Source organism: Phyllostomus hastatus, unplaced genomic scaffold (assembly GCF_019186645.2).
Source record: "Phyllostomus hastatus isolate PE091 unplaced genomic scaffold, TTU_PhHast_1.1 phas_scaffold_216, whole genome shotgun sequence".
In the NCBI taxonomy this organism is placed as follows: Eukaryota; Metazoa; Chordata; class Mammalia; order Chiroptera; family Phyllostomidae; genus Phyllostomus; species Phyllostomus hastatus.
In genome coordinates this window covers 7,190,932-7,210,545 of record NW_025334018.1, presented here as the reverse complement: position 1 = coordinate 7,210,545, position 19,614 = coordinate 7,190,932, and the positions used below count along the sequence as shown (strand labels likewise).

The 19,614-nt window shown below is 38.7% G+C and overlaps 1 protein-coding gene across 2 annotated transcripts in view; it reads left to right on the top strand.

Moving 5' to 3' along the window:
• The window catches only part of GABPB2 (GA binding protein transcription factor subunit beta 2), a 30,511-nt gene extending 12,349 nt beyond the window's left edge, over positions 1-18,162 (top strand). Inside the window, exons 6-9 of one of the 2 annotated variants that reach the window (XM_045816585.1) lie at positions 4,240-4,332; positions 6,859-7,044; positions 12,461-12,591; positions 12,740-18,162. In XM_045816585.1, coding sequence (XP_045672541.1) covers positions 4,240-4,332; positions 6,859-7,044; positions 12,461-12,591; positions 12,740-13,039 — 710 coding nt within the window. In that variant the 3' untranslated portion in view covers positions 13,040-18,162. The remainder of the gene's footprint in view (positions 1-4,239; positions 4,333-6,858; positions 7,045-12,460; positions 12,592-12,739) is intronic. The other variant, XM_045816586.1, reaches the window with a different exon arrangement.
• The last annotated feature ends 1,452 nt before the right edge of the window (positions 18,163-19,614 follow it).

Here is a 19,614-nt window from a genome sequence, read left to right as displayed (position 1 = left end):
GGCAGTAGTGACCTCCCTTTTATAGCTTATCACCTCATTTAAAATCACTTTGTTTTCAACTAAATGATTTTGTAAAATTAGCTTAAATATACAGACACATGTAATCAGAACATTCACAGCCTTTTGGATTTGTAGTAGTTCAGGCCACACTGATTAGAACAAGTGCTTTTGTAATCCAGGTCTTTAGATGCCAGTAACGTTTTATGTTCACAAACGTGAAAAGACCTAGAGTTGATCTTTAGTCTAACTACTGAAAGTCTCCAGACTCTGATCTGGAATAGTAAGCAAAACTGAAGACGTTCAGGATAATGATTGTTAGCCTTGGCTTCCATGGGCCTATGTCACGTTTATTGTGTTACTTTTGGCAGACCTGCTCTTCTTTTTCTCTTCCAAATGTTGACAACTGCAAATTGAAATTGTCAAACATCCCATAATAGAGCTAATCTCTCCAATGTCATCTTTACCATGAAAGAGTTCTACCTAGCTCTTCCTCTTTAGGGGATTGGCCTGCTTGATGTTCAATCAGTGCAGATAAAAGAAAAATTATAAAACAAATTCAAGTTGTGTTATTCAACTGGGTTAAAGGATTTTCTTATTGTGAATGGTGGGTGAGCTTCTTGTTTCCCATCGTCTAGTAATATTTTTAAGGATTAACTGAGCCCTGGCTGGTGTGGCTCAGTGGATTAAGTGCCAGCCTACAAGTTGAAAGGTCACTGGTTCAATTCCTAGTCAGGGCACATGGCTGGGTTGCGGGCCAGGTGCCTGGTTGGGGGCGTGCAAGACACAGCTGGTCAATATTTCTCTCACACATAGATGTTTCTCTCTTTCTCTTTCTCCCTCCCTTCTCCTCTCTCTAAAATCAAAAAGCATGTCCGTGGGTGAGGATAAAAGAAAAAAAATAGTATAGGCTTGAATCTAATAAATTAGGTTCTCATCAGGGCTCTGATATTTACTAGCTACATTATTTTTGGCAAGTTACTTGGTTTTTCTGGATTTAGTTTTCACTAACTTACTGAAACTATCTAGCCTACCACAGCATACTCCCCTAAATCCTGTTCTGAAGAGTTTGTTTATGCATCACATTCTGAATAAATAACAAGACTTGTCACTGATAATGCCATTTCCCTTCCAAACACAACAGTCTCTGTGCATGTTTTACTTTATTTGATGTTGTGTCTTACATTAAGGAGAAGAAAACCCACATTACTAAGCAATAAAGTGTTTTATTTTCCTAGAACTCACAGGGATAAATCTAAAGGGGTCACTTGCATTATCTCTCTTCAATTTCAGCTGTGTATGTCAGAACACTTAACCTGATTTTTCACAAATGTTCATTTTGCTGTTGAGGGGAAGGTAATGGGTCATTATGGTGTTGTTGTTTTTTTTTTAAACATTATAGTGGGATTTGAAGTTTTTAACTATTTTTTAAATTAATTAATTTATTTTTTTAGAGAGGGAAGGGAGGGAGAAAGAGAGAGAGAGAGAAACATCAATGTGCGGTTGCTGGGGGTCATGGCCTGCAACCCAGGCATGTACCCTGACTGGGAATCAAACCTGCGACACTTTGGTTCGCAGTCCGAGCTCAATCCACTGAGCTACGCCAGCCAGGGCTTCATTATGTTTGAATCAAAAGGAGAGTACCATTAGGTTGAAATCATCATGTGCTAAAAAGTATATAATTGGTCCTGGTCCCGTAGCTCAGTTGGTTAGATTGGTTAGAGTGTTATCCCAATACATCAAGTTTGAGGTTCAGTCCTGGGTCAGGGCACATACAAGAAGCGACCAATGAACTCATAAATAAGTGAAACAGCAAATCAATGTCTCTCTCTCTCTCCCCACCCCCTCCCTTTTTTCTTCCCTTTCCCCCTCCCTTCTTCCTCTCTTTCCCTGAAAATCAATAAATCATTTTTACGTATAAAATGCTGTTCTCGTGAAGCAGTTTTACATAGCTGTTCTCCAGTAATTGGGTGGCCTACCTTCGTGTATGTGTCTGTGCTAACTGTGGTAAAATATAACACCCTTGTTTTTTAATTGCTAGTGACTTATTGTCACAGATAGTCTAACCTCCATGAGTGTACATATATCTAAAAATCACTTGTATTTTGTTTTTTTCATTTGTGAGTTCTTATGTCAGCATTTATTATGATAGGCTAAGTGATGAGAAAAGCATTAACTAAGCAGAAAAATTAGGGAATAGGCTGGACCCTGCTCTGCATGAAGTCATTAGACAGACATAGGCTCCTTTCTGGAAGTCAGGCATTGTGTTCCACTCAGACCGTTTGGTCCCCTGAACAGTCTATGAGAATTAGAATGAAAGAGGGATGTCATCACTCTCTCTACCTTTATCCCCACTCCCACAGTCATCATCCCAGAGTTTTGAGTAAGTTTGCAACTATGAGGAGTACCACACAAGAAATCTACCTTTTAAAGGAAAATCTTCTAAAGTTTAACTTTATAAATAAGTTAGGTTCCCAAGAGTAATCATGTCAGAAAAGAATTATTTCCTCTTTGGGAGGATTTATTATAAGAGTGTTAAACAGCAGTTTCCTTTTTGATAGAAGAAAAGGTAGAATCTTTAAGTGTAGATAACGGTAAAACCTAAAATTAAGAATACATTTAAAAAGAAGATATGTGGCTCTGACCGTTGTGGTTCAGTTGGTTGGGTGTTGTCCCACAAACTAAAGGTCATCATCAATTCAATTCCCAGTCAAGGCCCAGTCATGCCTAGACTGAAGTTCAGTCCCTAGTTGGGGTGCATGCAACAGGCAATTGATCAATGTTTCTCTCCCTCTCTTTATCCCTTCTTTCCCCTCTCTTTAAAAATAAGTAAATAAATAAATAAACTTTAAAATCTTAAAAGAAAAGATGTGTATCAGTCAGAGTCTAGTTGGGACACAAAACTACATGGTGATTTGTATATTTTTATTTTATATACATATATAATTTATAAAGTTATATATGTAACTTATACAGAATTCTTAGTAAGAGTGGATTAACTACTAAGAGGTGCAGAGAGCCCTGAAGAATACAGGAATAAACAGCCCTGGCTGATGTGGCTCAGTGGACTGAGTGATGGCCTGTGAACCAAAGGTTTCCAGTCAGGGCACATGCTTGGGATGCGGGCCAGGCCCCCATTTGGGGTTGTGTAAGGAGCAACGGATTAATGTATCTATCTCTCACACACTGGTGTTTCTCTCCCTCTCTTTCCCTCTCTCTAAATAAACAAATAAAATCTAAAAAACAACTAAAAAGTAAAGTTCCTTGGTGCTATTGACATTTAAAGAAAAAACAATATTGGGAGCAGCCACTACTTCTGTATGACAGAAAGAACTTAATTTCATGCCAGCTGACAAGAAATGTTTATGAATCCAGCTTCATTATCACAAGGCAAGGCAGGGAACGGTGGACTTGGGACTGAGAGGCAATAAATTTACAACTGGCACAATAAATATCTTTGAAATAGGAAAATGCAATTCATTTTATAAAAGTTAGATTTATGCAGAACCATTGAGTAATCCTTTTTGTTTATAAAGTTAGGCATGTCTGTTGCCAGATCTAAAACACTCCGTCTAGGAACTGAGCTGTAAGAATAGCATGCAGATACGAAAGAAAAAGCTTATGAAAAAAGTTTTTTTTTTTTGAAGCACATCATGACATAAGTAGATGGTTATTGTTTTTCAGCATTGATTGTCCTACCTTTGATATTCAATATGTGAAACTTCAAGTTTTTAACTGTCCTCACACTAGAGGTCAAGCTTAGTCTTCTCACCTGTCTAGCTGATGAATCGAAGTAGTAGATCAAGTAAAGCCCAGGAGCGGTCTCTTCCCTTATCACTGCTTAGCCAGAGTGAGGCATACTCCCTCCATACGGGTCCTGCCTGCTGCCAGGGAGAGCTCTACACAGCTAGCCTAGGGAGTGGGCAGCACTCTTGGTCTGTTAGCTGCTGATGTTAAGCATTGGCCTCGCTGAGACAATGAGCAAATGAGGGGACGGTACTGGCCCTACACCAACCATATTACTTCAGTCCACTTTAAAGGGAAAATTTGTTAAACCTTTAAAGAATTTTAACACCATGATAATTGGTTTGTATCAGTTTGTATTAGGGAGCAAGATTAAGAACATTAGCATGAAAAGCTAAGGTTTAGACTTAATAAAGCATCTCAGTTTATTTTAGTTCATCTCCATTTATTCTCTCTGCTGGACCTCATTTGCCTTTTTTACCTCTGCCTCCTCAACAGTACACTTCTCAAATTCTACCACCTCAGTGTTGGCCACCCTTGCAGCTCTTGCTGAAGCATCAGCCCCCCTCTCCAACTCACACAGAGCCACAGGTAGGTAAGGGATATCTGCTGGTTGAATCACCATTTCTTCTTTTGTTTTTAAATCTCCAGCAGATTTAATTTGCATGAAATATTAAAGAATTATGATTAGAGCTAGGAAAAAGGATGTAGAGTCATTGCACATCAGAAAGAAAAATCACTGAGTGATATAATCAGACAGCTGAATATTATCAGAGAATGACTGGTATTCCTTTGTTCTTCGGCAGTTTCAAGTTTGTTTGCCCTGACTCCAGTTGCTTCAGATTGAAATATTTAGTGTTATGTTAGACGATTTTTTGGAAATACTCTACATTATGTTTTGACTGATACTATCATAGAATGATTCAAAATAGCAGCCTAGCTATCTTGTATTAAAGCATCAAAATACATGAGACTGTTACCTCTCTCACTGTCATATCCTCTGTATCTCAGGTTGGCTTGCCCCCCCCCCCCACTGGAGATGTTGTTTTGGCATTTCCAATGGAATTGGGCAGATAATTGCTATATAGTGCCCTACTGATATTTAAAACAAAAGGTTTCAAGTCACTTAGAGATCATGGTCTGTTGGGAAAAGGCTGAGGCCTTATATAGCTAGGGGCATATAGTTTTAAGTAGGGCTAACTAGTCATCTCAGAATCTTTCTGGAACTCTCTGCAGAGTGCTCCATCCAAAATGAAAGCAGATTGTTCTGATTTCTTTCTGTCATTAACATTTGGATAGCGAGAACATTCCTCCAATCTCATTTTTTCGACTGGCAGCAATTGTTAAGGATCTCTACTCAGATGTGTATGGGTAAGCAGCATGGCCGAAGGAAAAGGAATATATTAAACTTGTGTTTGTTATTCTTTTGATTTGCTCTTTGATATTAAATAAATCCTTTAAAATTTTTTAAGAATGACTAGATTATTTTTATTTTTTTATTATATTTTATTGATTATGCTTTACAGTCGTCCTGATTTTTCTCCCTTGCCCCCCCCCCACCCAGCACCCCTCACTTCCTGAGGCAATCTCCCCATCATTGTTCATGTCCATGGGTCATGTGTATAAGTTGTTTGACTCCTCCATTTCCTGTACTTCACTTTACATCCCCATGGCTATTCTGTAACTACCTATTTGTACTTCTTAATCTCTTCATATCTTCACCCATTCCCTTATATCCACCTCCCATCTGGCATCAAAATGCTTTCTTTCTTTCTTTTTTAAGATTTTATTTATTTATTTTTAGAGAGGGAAGGGAGGGAGAAAGAGAGAGAGAAACATCAATGTGTGGTTGCTGGGGGCAGTGGCCTGTAACCCAGGCATGTGCCCTGACTGGGAACCGAACCTGCGATGCTTAGGTTTGCAACCCACGCTCAGTCCACTGAGCTACGCCAGCCAGGCCTCAAAAATGCTTTCTTTATCCATGATTCTGTCTCTGTTCTTGTTTGCTTAGTTTGTTTTTTAGATTCAGTTTTTAATATGTATTTTTTGCCATTTTAATGTTCATAGTCTTGATCTTTTTTTTCTTAAGTCCCTTTAACATTTTATGTAATAATGGTTTGGTGATAATGAACTCCTTTAGTTTTTTCTTGTCTGAGAAGGTCTTTATCTGCCCCTCCCATCATAAATGGTAGCTTTGCTGGATAGGGCAATCTTGGCGGTAGGCCTTAACATTTTTAGCTCTCGATTCCCTCATTTCTAGCATGATGATTGTATTATCTATCAGGGTTCTTTCAAGTATTAACCTTTTACTGTTCTTTGTTTCATTCTATTTCCATTGAATTATATGAATGTGTCTCATATGGAAAGTCCATACTCCACTTATTGCAAAATTCTACTTGTGACTCTTTAGAGGAGTTTCCCTAATAGTTATTGAGGACATTGACTAATCAGACTGAAAACCCTGATTCAGCATAACACATGTAAATCTCTTAGAAAGGTAGCTGGCATATAGTAACTAGTCAGTGTTAGTTGCTATTATTATTAATATGCCTATCAAACAAACTTCTTCAATGCTTTGACTACTTGACATGTTGTTAACTCACCATTAAATTCCTCTATTTCTTTATAGAAATAGATCTACCCTAATTTATAGTTATTTTTCTAAGCTTCATAGGTTTATTTAGTCTTTCAAGATGCTTCCTGAAAAAAAATGTTTTAAGAACAAATATGTTGGGGAAACTCAGCATATCTTATCTGTACTGGAAAATCACAGTGCCCATTTAGCCTGTTAGGGCCTCTGTACTTCCTACAAAACAAACAAACAAAAAAATCTAAGCATATTTAAACCAGAAATTTGAGAATGTATTTGTACATAGAACCCATCTTTAGTGGAAGCTATTAACATCTCCATGAAGACATTTTAGAAAATACATTTAATACATTCTGCCTCTTTTCTCTTCTGACTTAGCATTGTCAGAGCTTCCTTTTGTGTACTGTTAAATCTAACATTTTTTCCCAGTTTTCCTATTCCTAATATTATTAAATTCAAAGGGCTGAAATTGCTATACTTCTATTTTTTTAAAGTTAAAATTTTATATTTACTTTTGTCATCTCTAGCGAATTCGGAGGAAATCATAGAAGGAAATTCTGTTGACTCATCAATCCAGCAAGTGGTGGGGAGTGGAGGCCAGCGGGTGATCACCATAGTGACTGATGGAGTCCCTCTGGGTAATATACAAACTGCAATCCCTACTGGAGGCATTGGCCAGCCATTTATTGTAACTATGCAAGACGGACAGCAAGGTGAGTTATCCCATTAGACAATTGTTTATGAAAAGATATTTTAGACATCCAATTGTCCTCTAAAATTGAGGCATTAAGGCAAGTAGTAGAAATGGGAGAATGCCACATGCCAAATAGGTCAAAGAATCTCTGAAAAAGAAACAGGAATGAGGCTGGCAAAGGCAAATTCCTCTAATACATATAAAGTTTGTGTGTAAAAACCAAAATCTGGTAGAAAGAACAAGCTATTAACTAGTAGATCACAGAAAGAAAATGTTGGTGGTTTATTGTTGTTTTTTTAAAGATTTTGTTTATTTCTTTTTAGAGAAAGGGGAAGGGAGAGAAACATCAATGTGTGGTTGTCTCTCATGTACCGGGGACCCAGCCTGCAACCCAGGCATGTGCCCTGATTGGGAATCGAACCAGTGACCTTTTAGTTTGCAGCCCATGCTCAATCCACTGAGCTACACCAGCCAGGGTTGGTGGTTCTTAAAAATGTGAAAATGTTCAGCCTCCTTCATTCATAGCATGAGAAACACGAATAAATACTGCTCTGAGATACCATCACATTATGTTGTGAAGGATGTGGAGAAACAGGCACTCTAATAAATTATCAGTGAGAGTGTAAATTGAAATATCCTGTAAAGACCACATTGGCAATATCTATCACTGTTAATGATGCACATACCTTTTGATGCACATACCTTTTGGTTAAAAAGTTCTTTTTCTATGAATTTATATATTCACACACACAGAAATGACATATGTGATGCTATTTATTCTAGTGTTATTTGTAATTGTCAGTGATTGAAAAGAACCGAAGTATATGTTAATAGGGAACTGGATAAATAAATTATGATGTAAATACTCTGCAGCTATTAAAAACAATGAGGAATTTCTTAATATACCAATATGGTCTGATCTCCAAAATATATTGTTAAGTGACAAGAGCAAGATACAGGACAATGTGTAGAGTATGCCACATTACTATTTTTTTAAAGGGGAAATATTTGTATATTTGCTAATATATTCATAGTCTATCTCTGGAAGAACATTCAATAATAACACTAATAACATTGGCTGCTTTCTGGGAGAACACCTCAGTATCTAGTTGGGGATGGGAGGCTTTTCACTATGTATGTTTTTATAGCTTTTGATTTTTGAACCATGTGAATGTATTGCATATTCAAAAAATGCCTACGTAAATTTTTTTTGAACAGAGAAAGAAACTAATCATTACAACTTTATTCTTTAAAAATATTGGACTTTGGAAAGAAGGGGTTTGGTATAATTGCCTTAGTGTTACCAAAATTTTGACTTGGCCTAAGTAATTCTGGGCATTTTACAATTTTCAAATTATTTAAATTGATGGATCTTTGTTGTATGGGAAGAAAGAGTAAGAATTAACCCTTTATTTAAATTGTCACCCAAGGATCTGTTTATTGATTTGAGAGAGAGAGAGAGAAACATTGATGTGTGAGAGAGAAACATTAGTCAGTTGCCTCCTGTATGCACCCCAAACAGGGATCAAACCCACAGCCTAGGTATGTGCCCTGACCAGGGATCAAACCTTCAAAATTTTGGTACATGGGACAGTGCTCCACCAACTGAACCACCCTACCAGGGCTACACTACTTTTTAAAAATGTGTTTAACTAGGCCCAAAGAAGGAAAGCTGAGATTTTGTGAATTACCTTCAGGAAGTTTTAAATCCCAGACCAAATTTATGTTTCTACTTAGTGTTATCTAAGCAGCTTTACACTGTCATCAATTAACGACTCAACCAAACCAAATAATTAGGTAAATCTTCTGTTTTAAACAAAAAATTGCAATTCATCCTAAAACTTACTAAATAAAAATGTTAACTTTTTGTTTTGAGATAATTATAGATTCATGTACAATTGGAAGAAATACTACCCAGAGATCCCATATACATCACCTAGTTTCCCCCAATGGTAATTTTTTTTTTTTAATTATTTATTGTCCTGGCTGGTGTGGCTCAGTGGACTGAGCACCAGCCTGTGGACCAAAAGGTTGCTTCTTCATTTCCAGGTCAGGGCACATGCCTGGTTTGCAGGCCAGGTCCCTAGTTGGGGACCTACAAGAGGAATTGATGTTTCTCTCTCACATGTTTCTCTCCCTCTTTCTCCCTCTTTTCCACTCTCTCTAAAAATATATAAATAAAATCTTTTAAAAAATATTATTGATTGATTTTTAGAGCAAGAAAGGAAAGGAAAGAGGAAAAAAACATCGGTTTGTTGTTCCACTTATGCATTCATTGGTTGCTTCTTGTATGTGGGCAATCTTGGCGAATCTGGATGATGCTTTAACCCAGTGGTCCCCAACCTTTTGGCACCAGGGTCCTGTTTCATGGGAAACAATTTTTCATGGACTGGTGTGAGTGGGGGGATGATTTCAGGATGATCCAAGCACATTACATTGAAATTCACCTCCTGCCATGTGGCCCAGTTCCTAACAGGTGGACTGGTACCAGTCTGCAGTCCGCAGGTTGAGGACCCCTGCTCTAACCAACTGAGCTACCTGGCAGGGGTGGGGGGGGCACCCCCAATGGTGACACTTTGCATAACTACAGTATACTATCACAGACGGGAAATTGACATTGATAAAATCCACCAACCTTATTGAGATTTTTCCAGTTTTATATGCATCCTCTTGTGTGTTTGTGTATTTACTTCGTACTATACCAGTGAATACATTTGTATTTTTGTGTGAGCACCAGAGTCAAGATACCAGAACAGTTCATCCCCAGGATCCCTCATAATACTCTTTTGTATCTACAGCTACCTCCCTTTCCACCCCATTCCTAATTCCTGGCAGGCACTAACTCATCTATTCTGTATCTCTGTACTTTTATTATCATTTCAAGAATGTTACATAAACGGAATCATATAGTATGTAATCTTTTGAGATTGACTTTTTTCTGTAAGCACAATTTCCTTAATATCCATTCAAGTTGTTTGTCTCAATAGTTCGTTCCGTTTTACTGCTAAATATTATTCCATGATATAGATGTACAACAGTTAGCGTAATTACTCATCCACTGAAGGACAATTGTTTCCAGTTCTGGGCTATCTGTGAATAAAGCTATTATAATCAATCAGATACAGGTTTGTAGGAACATACACTTCCAGTTCTCTGGAATAAATGCCCAAAATTGCAATTGCTGAGTCCTGTGGTAGGTTTATGTTTAGTTTTGCAAGAAATTTCCAAACTGTTTTCTAAAGTGACTGTACCATTTTACATTCCTACTAGGAGCTTATGAATAATCCAGTTTATACACATCCTCACCAACATTTGATATTGTCACTAACTTAAATTTTAGCCATTCTCAAGGGAAGCAAAAGAAAAAATAAACAAATGTGACTACATTAAATGAAAATGTTTTTGCATGGTAAAGGAAACCATCCACAAAACAAAGAAACAACCTACTAAATGGGAAAACATACTTGCTAATGATACATCTGATAAAGGGTTAATATCCAAAATTTGTAAAGCATTCATACTACTCAACACCAAAAACCAAACAATCCAATTAAAAAAGGGGCAGAGGACTTGAATAGGAGGGTACACAAATGGCCAATAGACATATGAAAAGATGCTCAATGTCACTAATCATCAGAGAAGTGGAAATTAAAACCATTAAAACCACAAGGAGGTATCATTTTACACCTGTGAGAATGGCCGTCATCAATACATCAACAAACAAGAAGTATTGTCAAGGATATGGAGAAAAGGGTACCCTCATCTAGTTTTGGGGATTGCAAATTGGTGCAGGCACTATGGTAAATAGTATAGAAGGTCCTCAAAAAAGTAAAAACTGAACTACCTTATGACTCAGCAATTCCACTTCTGGGTACATATCCAAGGGAACCCAAAACACTAATTTGAAAAGACATGTACACCCCTATATTCATTTCAGCGTTGTTAACAATAGCTAAGATATGGAAGCAACCCGAGTGTCCATCAGTAGATTAGTGGGTGAAAAAGTAGTGGTGCAAGTAATACATTTTTAAAAAGGCACTCTTTTGATAGGTCAGAATAGAGTTGCTCTGATTGGTCAGAACAATGCAGCTCTGATTGGATGGGGAAAGCAGCAGTCCTACTGGTTGAAATAGGATTTCAAGAATTCTTTTATAAGCACTGGCTCAGATGGCAGAAAGAGTACAGACAGGTAGTTCAAGTTCAGTGCAGGCTTATCCCTGAAGTGCAGTTTGTGTGAGAGGAGAGGCTCTTATGTAGAATGGCTGCTAGGTTCTGTGATTTTTATCTATCTATCTATCTATCTATCTATCTATTTATTTTTGTAATTTGAGCCCAGTTAGCCACCAGGAGTCCTTCTTAATAGATGTATTTCTTAGGTTTACATTATGTACAATAGACTATTACTCAACCATAAAAAAGAATAAAATTTTAACATTTGAGACAGCATGGATGGACCTAGAGGTTATTATGCTCGGTGAAATAAGTCTGTCACAGAAAGACAAGTACCATAAGATTGCATTTATATGTGGAATCTAAGGAATAAAATAAACGAACAAACAAGACTAAAACAGACTCATAGGCCCAGAGAGCAAACTGGTGGTTGCCAGAGGGGAGGGGAGTGGGGAAGTGGGTGAAAGAGGTGATGGGACCGGGAAGCACAAATTGGTAGTCACAGATTAGTCATGGGGACATAAGTGAAGCATAGGGAGTACAGTCACTGATATTGTGATAACTGTGCACCACGTGTGTGTTGTGAGCACGTGTGTTGACCCTCTTTTAACTTACCTATGAGATGAGAAATAATTAAATTAGATACAGTTAATGGCACACTGCTTTCATGAGAGTTTTCTCAAAAATCTTATGTGAAGCCCTGACTGGTGTCGCTCAGTGGGTTGGGTGTGTTCACAGATTTGATTCCCAGTGGGGGCATATGCCTGGGTTTCGGGCCAGGTCCCCCATAAGGGGTGTGCAAGAAGCAACCAGTCAATCAGTGTTTCTCTCGCATATTGATGTTTCTCTCCTTCTCTTTCTCGCTCCCTTTCCCTCTCTCTAAAAATAAATAAACAAAGTCTTTTAAAAAATCTTATCTGAAGACATCAGGCCTTCTTTAGACAAGTTATTCCTGCAGAATTGTAAGCTAATTGGTCATAGCTTCTGACATTTTTATATAAGAGCCTCAGACCTGGGCTTAACTGCATGGCTTCCGAACCTGTCAGTCTTTACCCTTCCTCTCAGAGGCCTTCTTAGTGCCTCTCTAATCCTTTCTGTTTCCTTCTGCAGGGCCATGCCTTACCTGCTGATTCTAAAATCCAAAGGCATATGAAAAATAAAATATCAGAGGATATATTTCAGTTTATTTTCTAATGTGAAGCAAGCAAAACTTCCTTGTTTTACAATGTATTCATCACCTCCAATTGGTGTCCTTTGGCTTGTAGTTCTAACTGTACCTGCTGGTCAGGTTGCAGAAGAGACTATAATTGAAGAAGAGGAAGAAGAAGCAGAGAAGTCACCATTGACTAAGAAACCAAGGGTAGAAGAAATGACAAACAGTGTGGAGGAAAGTCAGGTAATGTTTTTAGCAGTGTGGAGAGAAGAGGGGGAAGAATTAAAACCCCAAACTTTCAAGGCCTGAACCTTCTTTATCTTTTTGTGCATTCTCTGGATAACTGTGATCAGGAATTCTTACCTGGTGGTGACGTGGTTTACTTTCACAGGAAGGCACTGAAAAAGAGCTACTACAGCAGCAGCTTCAGGAGGCCAACCGAAGAGCCCAGGAATACCGACACCAGCTCCTAAAGAAAGAGCAGGAGGCAGAACAGTACCGCCTCAAACTGGAGGCCATGGCCCGACAACAGCCCAATGGAGTTGAGTTCACCATGGTTGAAGAGGTGGCTGAGGTAGACGCTGTAGTAGTCACAGAGGGGGAGATGGAAGAGAGAGAGATGGAAGTGCCTGGGGCAGGAGGGACCACAGAGCCTCATACTGGAGTTTCCATGGAAGCTGTTTCATCTTAATGTACAAGGGCCACAATTTGTACTGTATCCATCTTTTTCTCCTTTTTAAAAGAAAATACAGAGGACAAACCTTGTATAAAAATTAAGAATGTCCTTAAGAAGAAAACTATAGCAGGGTACAATGCTCGGGCTCAGGAAGGCTTTCTGTGCAACTGGAGATAACAGAACCAAATTAGGGAACACTTCTTCTGAGGGGCCAGAATAATAAGGACCAAATTTCTCAGCTTACATCATTGCTTTAAACATAGAGGTAAAAGAATGCTGCATGTTGTATATTGATTGTTTTTTAAATAACTCACTTTTTATCAAAAGATTTTACTTTTATCAAAAGATTTTTTAAGATATCAAAAGATTATTTTAAGATAACATTCCTACTATGGACACGCCCAGATCCCTCAATAGTTGTACCATCAAGTGACCTGAAAATTTGCCTTAGATGTGTGATGTGTATCTGTTACAGAAGAAAAGTAATTGGGAGGGAGGTTCGGAGCAAGCTTTGGGAAAGAAGAAGGAATATATTCCACTTCCAAAGGAATAGGCGCTCCTCACTATCCTGAGTTCATTTCATGGGAAAGGAGTTCATGAGTATCTGCCTAAACTCACATCCATGGTGTGTCATAGCTCAGCTGCCAGTTTTAAGAAACCAAAATATAATATTTAAAAACTGGAAAGGAACAAAAACTTGTTTATGTGAAGTGTATATAAATCCAGAATCCTCCAGGCTGTGCTTTCACAGCGCTGGAAAGTGGCCAGACAGAGGCTTTTGGGGTTATGAAACAATCTGGTGTTGAGATAGAAACTTTGCTCTGACTGCATTTTATGAAATTACAATCAGGATGATAGTCTGTTGTTAGAACAACTCACTTCCAAACATTTATTCATGTAATATCAAGCTTTAATAGCAATTCTTTAATTTTATACAGTATTGCTAAGTTTTCTGAGTGTGCCTTTCTGTAGAACTTACATGGTATCTCTTATATGCAATAAAAGAAAGGGGTGGGAGAGATGAATGCTGGGGATGTCGGGTAGTTTTGTTGCCTTTTGATTCGGGAATGAGTAAATTGCTCTGTTCCTTAAGGTAGGACCTTATGCAGAGCTTTTGTGCCTTATAGGTGTGTGTGCCTTCTGCAATAGGTGTTAGTGTGTGCTGGCAAAGGGAATAAGAATTGTCAGTGTCATAGAGTAAGGAACCAAAGATTCTGGCCAGATACTTAATGTGCTTCACTCCCTTCTCTCTCACTATGCCTGCTCCCTTTGCCTAGACACTTCTGGAAAGTGTTTCATTGCTGGGGGTTTCTTTGTGTGCCGGCTTGGAGTCAAGAAAGGGAAGTGTAAATGAAGAGAGAGTGGTAGTGGAGAGGTTACATTACAGATGTTATGCCTTTGAAATTGGGCCCCCATCATTCTTGACTTGCTTGCTTGCTTTGTTGTAAATGACAAGAAGAAACTAGAGGGAGATGTGCCAAGTAAATGTTGAATGACTGTTTAGAAGATGGTTTTCTAAATTAGCGATCATGGGGAAAACATTCATTTTTAATTTGGAGTAAAACTTGACAGTTAACATGGTTCTATGTATCTTGATCAGTGAAGTAACTTGCCACAGCTTTCCAGAGGTGAAAAATCATTTGGGGCTCAAAAATAAACTGAAAACATAACTCTCCAAACCAAGTTTAACAAGCAGAATTGGCTATTAGAGTCTTCTAGGCAAAAATGTCAGTTTTAAAATTAATTTTGATGACTGGCCACCTAAGCTTTGTTTTCCCCATGGGCTTGTGTGCTGAGTGCTTCTCAGGTGGCCAGAGATTACTTTGGGCTGTTGGGGATGATGGAGAAATGCAGTGGAGGAGCCTAGGTAAGGGTGAGAATAAGAGGGTAAAATTAAGGTATCTGCTGTCACATTATCCTGTTTCTGCTTGTGATGTTTCATTTCGTTTTGTTTTGAGTCCTTTTATGAACCAGGTGCTAATGATAAGCTGCTATTGTGTGCCATTTCAGAGCCTTAGCTTTACCATAGTTGGACCAAGTGTCATTTTAGATGTATTTTGTTTATGTTCTTGGTGTGTGTGTTAACTTTAATTCCTTTTTTTTTTTCTTTCCTGTTAAGGGGGTTGAGTTTAATGCTGCAGAAGATATCCAGGCCTAACCATCTCACTCTAAGGTAGCTTCTGATTGGGAGTGGGGAGTTTTCATCCAGCACTCCCTTTTGAGCATACAGAGTCCCTGCTGTTTTGGGGAACTATTTATCAGTTCTTACTTATCCTTCTATAGGAGGCTGTCCTTCCCACACACACACACACACAAAATCTCTAATCCAGCCCAAGGCATTTCTGAGGATGGGGTCTCTGAGACTGGGAGTTAGAGGAGAGGTTGGGATAGGGGGAGAGAGAGAAGGGAAGTGTCTGGAAAGGGTAGCAAAAAGTTACTTGTTTTTATTTACTTGGAATAGACCGTTTAGCATCCCAGAGAAGGGAGTAAGATTTGGCCTCCAGTTGTATTGCCTTGGAGAGAATGGTAAGTCAGGATCCCTTGAAATAATTAGAAGTTGAACATTAAATGCATTAAAGTCAATACCATTTTATGATTTTGCATTTATCTCAGGATCATCCATGGAAGTTGGGAAATGTTGCTAGATCTTCTAGGTTAGGGGATTCCAGTTGGCTTATTTATGGCAAGGTTGGATTACAGAGAATCAAATAACAGATAAGTGGTTCAGAGTTGGTACTTGAGCAGAAGACACCTGGAGCCTAGGATGGTTGCCTACTTTAAAATAAAGCTGCTTTAATAATATCAGTATTAATATAGGAAATTTACACTGTACCTTTGTATTTTGATCTTTAGCCTACCCCCTGCCCCACCAAGAAGAGAAAAAATAAATCTTAACATTTCTGTTCTTGTTCCTTGGCTTTAGGGAAATTCCTTATATATGTGTAAATGTACATTCTCTTCCTACCACTACCTCTGTGGGATCTCTTCATTGTAATGCCAGAGTTGAGGTCTTTTAACTGAAATATGGGAGAACTGGGCTTTAGGTTTTCTGTGTTTTGAACTTGGTGCCTTAAAAGAGGTTCTTTTTCTCTGTCAGAACTGTGTTCAGCTATTTTTGGCTTTGCCTTTCCCCCTTCCTCAGCCTTACCCTTACATATTTAAAATCTGTGTGTCTGCCCAGTAATGTTGGGAATATATGGCATGCTGATGATTTTCCTCATGCCAATGTAAAAGCAATGAATTTTACCAAAGGGCTCTCCAATTGAAGTTAGATATTATGTGACCAGGGCATTTTTAGTGCCCCTTCACAGGGTGTATATTTGTGTATATGTTTATAAAGATACATGGACTTTCTCACTTTTTTCTTATTTAAGGTTCAATTCTGAAGTACCTGGTATAACCTGGAATTTTTTTTTTAAATTTCATGAAATACATGAAAGAGAGTTTCTTTGGATTCACTAAAGGGGCTGAGGGGAAAAAGGCATTGCTTTGGCCCTTCTCTGAGAGGCGTGCTTTCACAGGCAGTGATGAGAAACCTGAGGAGTGAGATCCCAGGGAGAACCAGTACCCAGCTTTACAGAGATTTGTTTAGCATTTAGTGTGATGACACCATGTAAACCGAAGGATTCAGAGCAGTGTCAGGGTAGAGATGGAGCTGCCCTTCTACGGAGCAAGCCTCCTTTCCACTCCCGTGGCAGCTATTTTGACTGGCACTTGCACAATCGCAGACCTCTGAAGAAAGAAACCCTGGATAAAGTGCCATGGCAGAAGGAGCAGACATTTTCTACATCTACTTTCCCAGTTTAGAATTTCATCCTTTTGATAGGGATTATTTTAAGAAAATTTGTGTTGCCCTCTCCTAACAACATTGTGGACCAACAGAGCTGGAAGATCTGAGGCACATCGTGAACTCTTCCTAGAAGTTTAATATTGAGTGGGAATCAGTTTTTGTCCCTATTTATTGGAGAATGGCCTCCTATTCTGTACTTCTTGTGCAGACATCTCTTTATGGGCAGAAAAGGAGATTAAGAATGGAATACAGCCCTGGCTGGTGTGGCTCAGTGGATTGAGCGCCAGCCTGTGAACCAAAGGGTCATTGGTTTGATTCCCAGTCTAGGGCACATGCCTGGGTTGTGGGCCAGGTCCCCAGGAGAGGATGCACAAAGGGTAGCTACACATTGATGTTTCTCTTCCTCTCTTCCCCTTTATAAAAATAAATTTTTAAAATGAATGGAATACATGTCAATACCATGTATATGCTACTCTAGACTCTTAATCTGTCTCCTTTTTATGTGATGAATATTTTCCCCTTCTAAGTTCGCACTCTTATTTCCCGTGCTAATATATTGAGCAAGAAGGATATACATTCGAATTACATAGCTTTAGACCTCTGGTGCTGCCTTTTATTTTATTTTTTGAGCCTCTCTAGGATTAGAGGGTAGGGTGACATTTCTAGACTCTACAGCAGCAAGTTCGCTTGTTAATGGCAGGAAATTGTGATTCCCTATCTCTCTGTTTTCTCCCCTTCCCCCTCTAACTACTTCTGCTTCTGTGACCCCATTGTTCTTATCTCATAGTCTTTCCCAGGAACTAGAACTTAATTACCAGGTCATTTATGGTCCGTGGACCTTGTCTGTCCTCTTTCCACTTCCCTCTATTCCAAATACATATTTTCTGAAGTTTATTCTGAAGTTTCTGTTTATTTCTGTTGCTTCTGAGAATTTAGGTCACAGTCTCCTAGATGGTTTCAGGCAGTTGGTTTCAGGCATCTTGCTCCATCAGTAATGATGGCAGCTTCATTCTCTGGCTTGGCCCTGTCTCCTGTCCTCTGCCAAGGCCATTCATGTTGGGGCAGGAGGTGGGGAGGTAGGTGATTAGGGGGGAGGAGAGAAAGAGTGTGGGTGGGGTGCCTCTGTTTTTCAGGTTGTCTGACAGCTTTATGTACAGTATGTTTTAGGAAAACTGAAATATACTTTTATTTAGGGTTTTAATAAAATAGGGTTTGATTTCGATGAGCAAGTTTGTGTGTGTGTGATTGAGCATTTGTGTGTGTATATACATCTATACAGATCTATATTATATATACAATTTTTGTACTATCATTTAAAATAAAAGTGTTTCTTAATAAAATATCAAAGTCTTACCATTTCCGGGTGTCACTGAAATTTTTTACATCTCCTGGACAAAAATTGTACCTACTCCTCAATCACAGACAGACCTCAATGCAGTCATGTGCCACTTAATGATGGGGATATGATCTGAGAAATACATTCCTAGGCAATTCTGTTGTGAACATCACAGACCGCACTTCACACACCTAGATGGCACAGTCCACTTACACATCTAGGTTTCATGGTGTAGACTATTGATTCCTAGGCTGCAAACTTACACAGCATGGTACTGTACTGAATACTGTAGGCAACTGTAACACAATGCCGTTTGCGTGTCTAAACATATGGAAGGTACAGTAAAATTACAGTATTAAAGGTGAAGAATGGACCCTGACCAATGTGGCTCAATTGGTTGGACGTCGACCCACAAAGCAAAAGGTTATTAATTTGATTCCTGATTAGGGTACATACCTGGGTTGCAGGTTCGGGCCCTGGTTGGGCCGTGTATGAGAGGCAACTGATAAACATTTCTCACCCTCTTTTTCTCCCTCCTTTACCCTCCCTCTAAAAATAAAAAAATAAAATAAAGAAGATTCAGAATGGTATACCTGTATTGGTGTACCTTACTGGTACCCTTTACTATGAGTAGAGCCTGCAGGACTAGAAACTGTTCAGTGTGAGTCAGTGAGTGGTAACTGAATGTAAAGGCCTAGCACATTGCTGTGCACTACTGTAGACTTCATAAACACTGTATATTTAAGCTATAATAATTTTTAATGTATTTACTTTTTTTAAGATTTTATTTATTTTTAGGGAAAGGGAGAGAAACATCAATGTGTGGTTGCCTCTCACCCACCTCCTACAGGGGACCTGGCCCGCAACCCAGGTATCAAACTACAAACTAAGCTACACTCAATTTATAAAAAGAAAAAAACAGGTTAAATCAAGCATAAGAGAAAATGATGAAATCAAGAGAAATGGTAAACACGAGATGTATGAAGCTGCTGCTGGCATAACACTGTCTTACAGCAAATTTTTTTACTCTGAAATAAAAAAAGTGTAGTAGAATAAATACATAAACCAGTAGCAGTTGTTTATCATTACCAAGTATTATGTACAGTGCATAATTGAATGTGCTATACTTTTACACGATTGGCAGTGCAGTTGGTTTACACCAGCATCACCACAAATAGTTTGTGCAATGTATTATGCTATCATGTTACGGCTACAATGTCGCCAGGCAATAGAATTTTTTGGCTCCTTTCTAATGTGGGAGTTGGTATGCAGTCCGTTGAGTGAAACATTATTATGTGGTACCGGACTGTGTAAGTTTTTGTTATCCAACTGACCTAATGAGGGCGATGTGGTTGGAAGGCATTGGGGAAGGTTCTTTTCCCTGTTCAGGGTCTTAGAACCCACTCACACCCTCCGCTGCTACCCCTCAGCGGGAATTCTTGACAGGGCAAGTTGAGGTAAGAA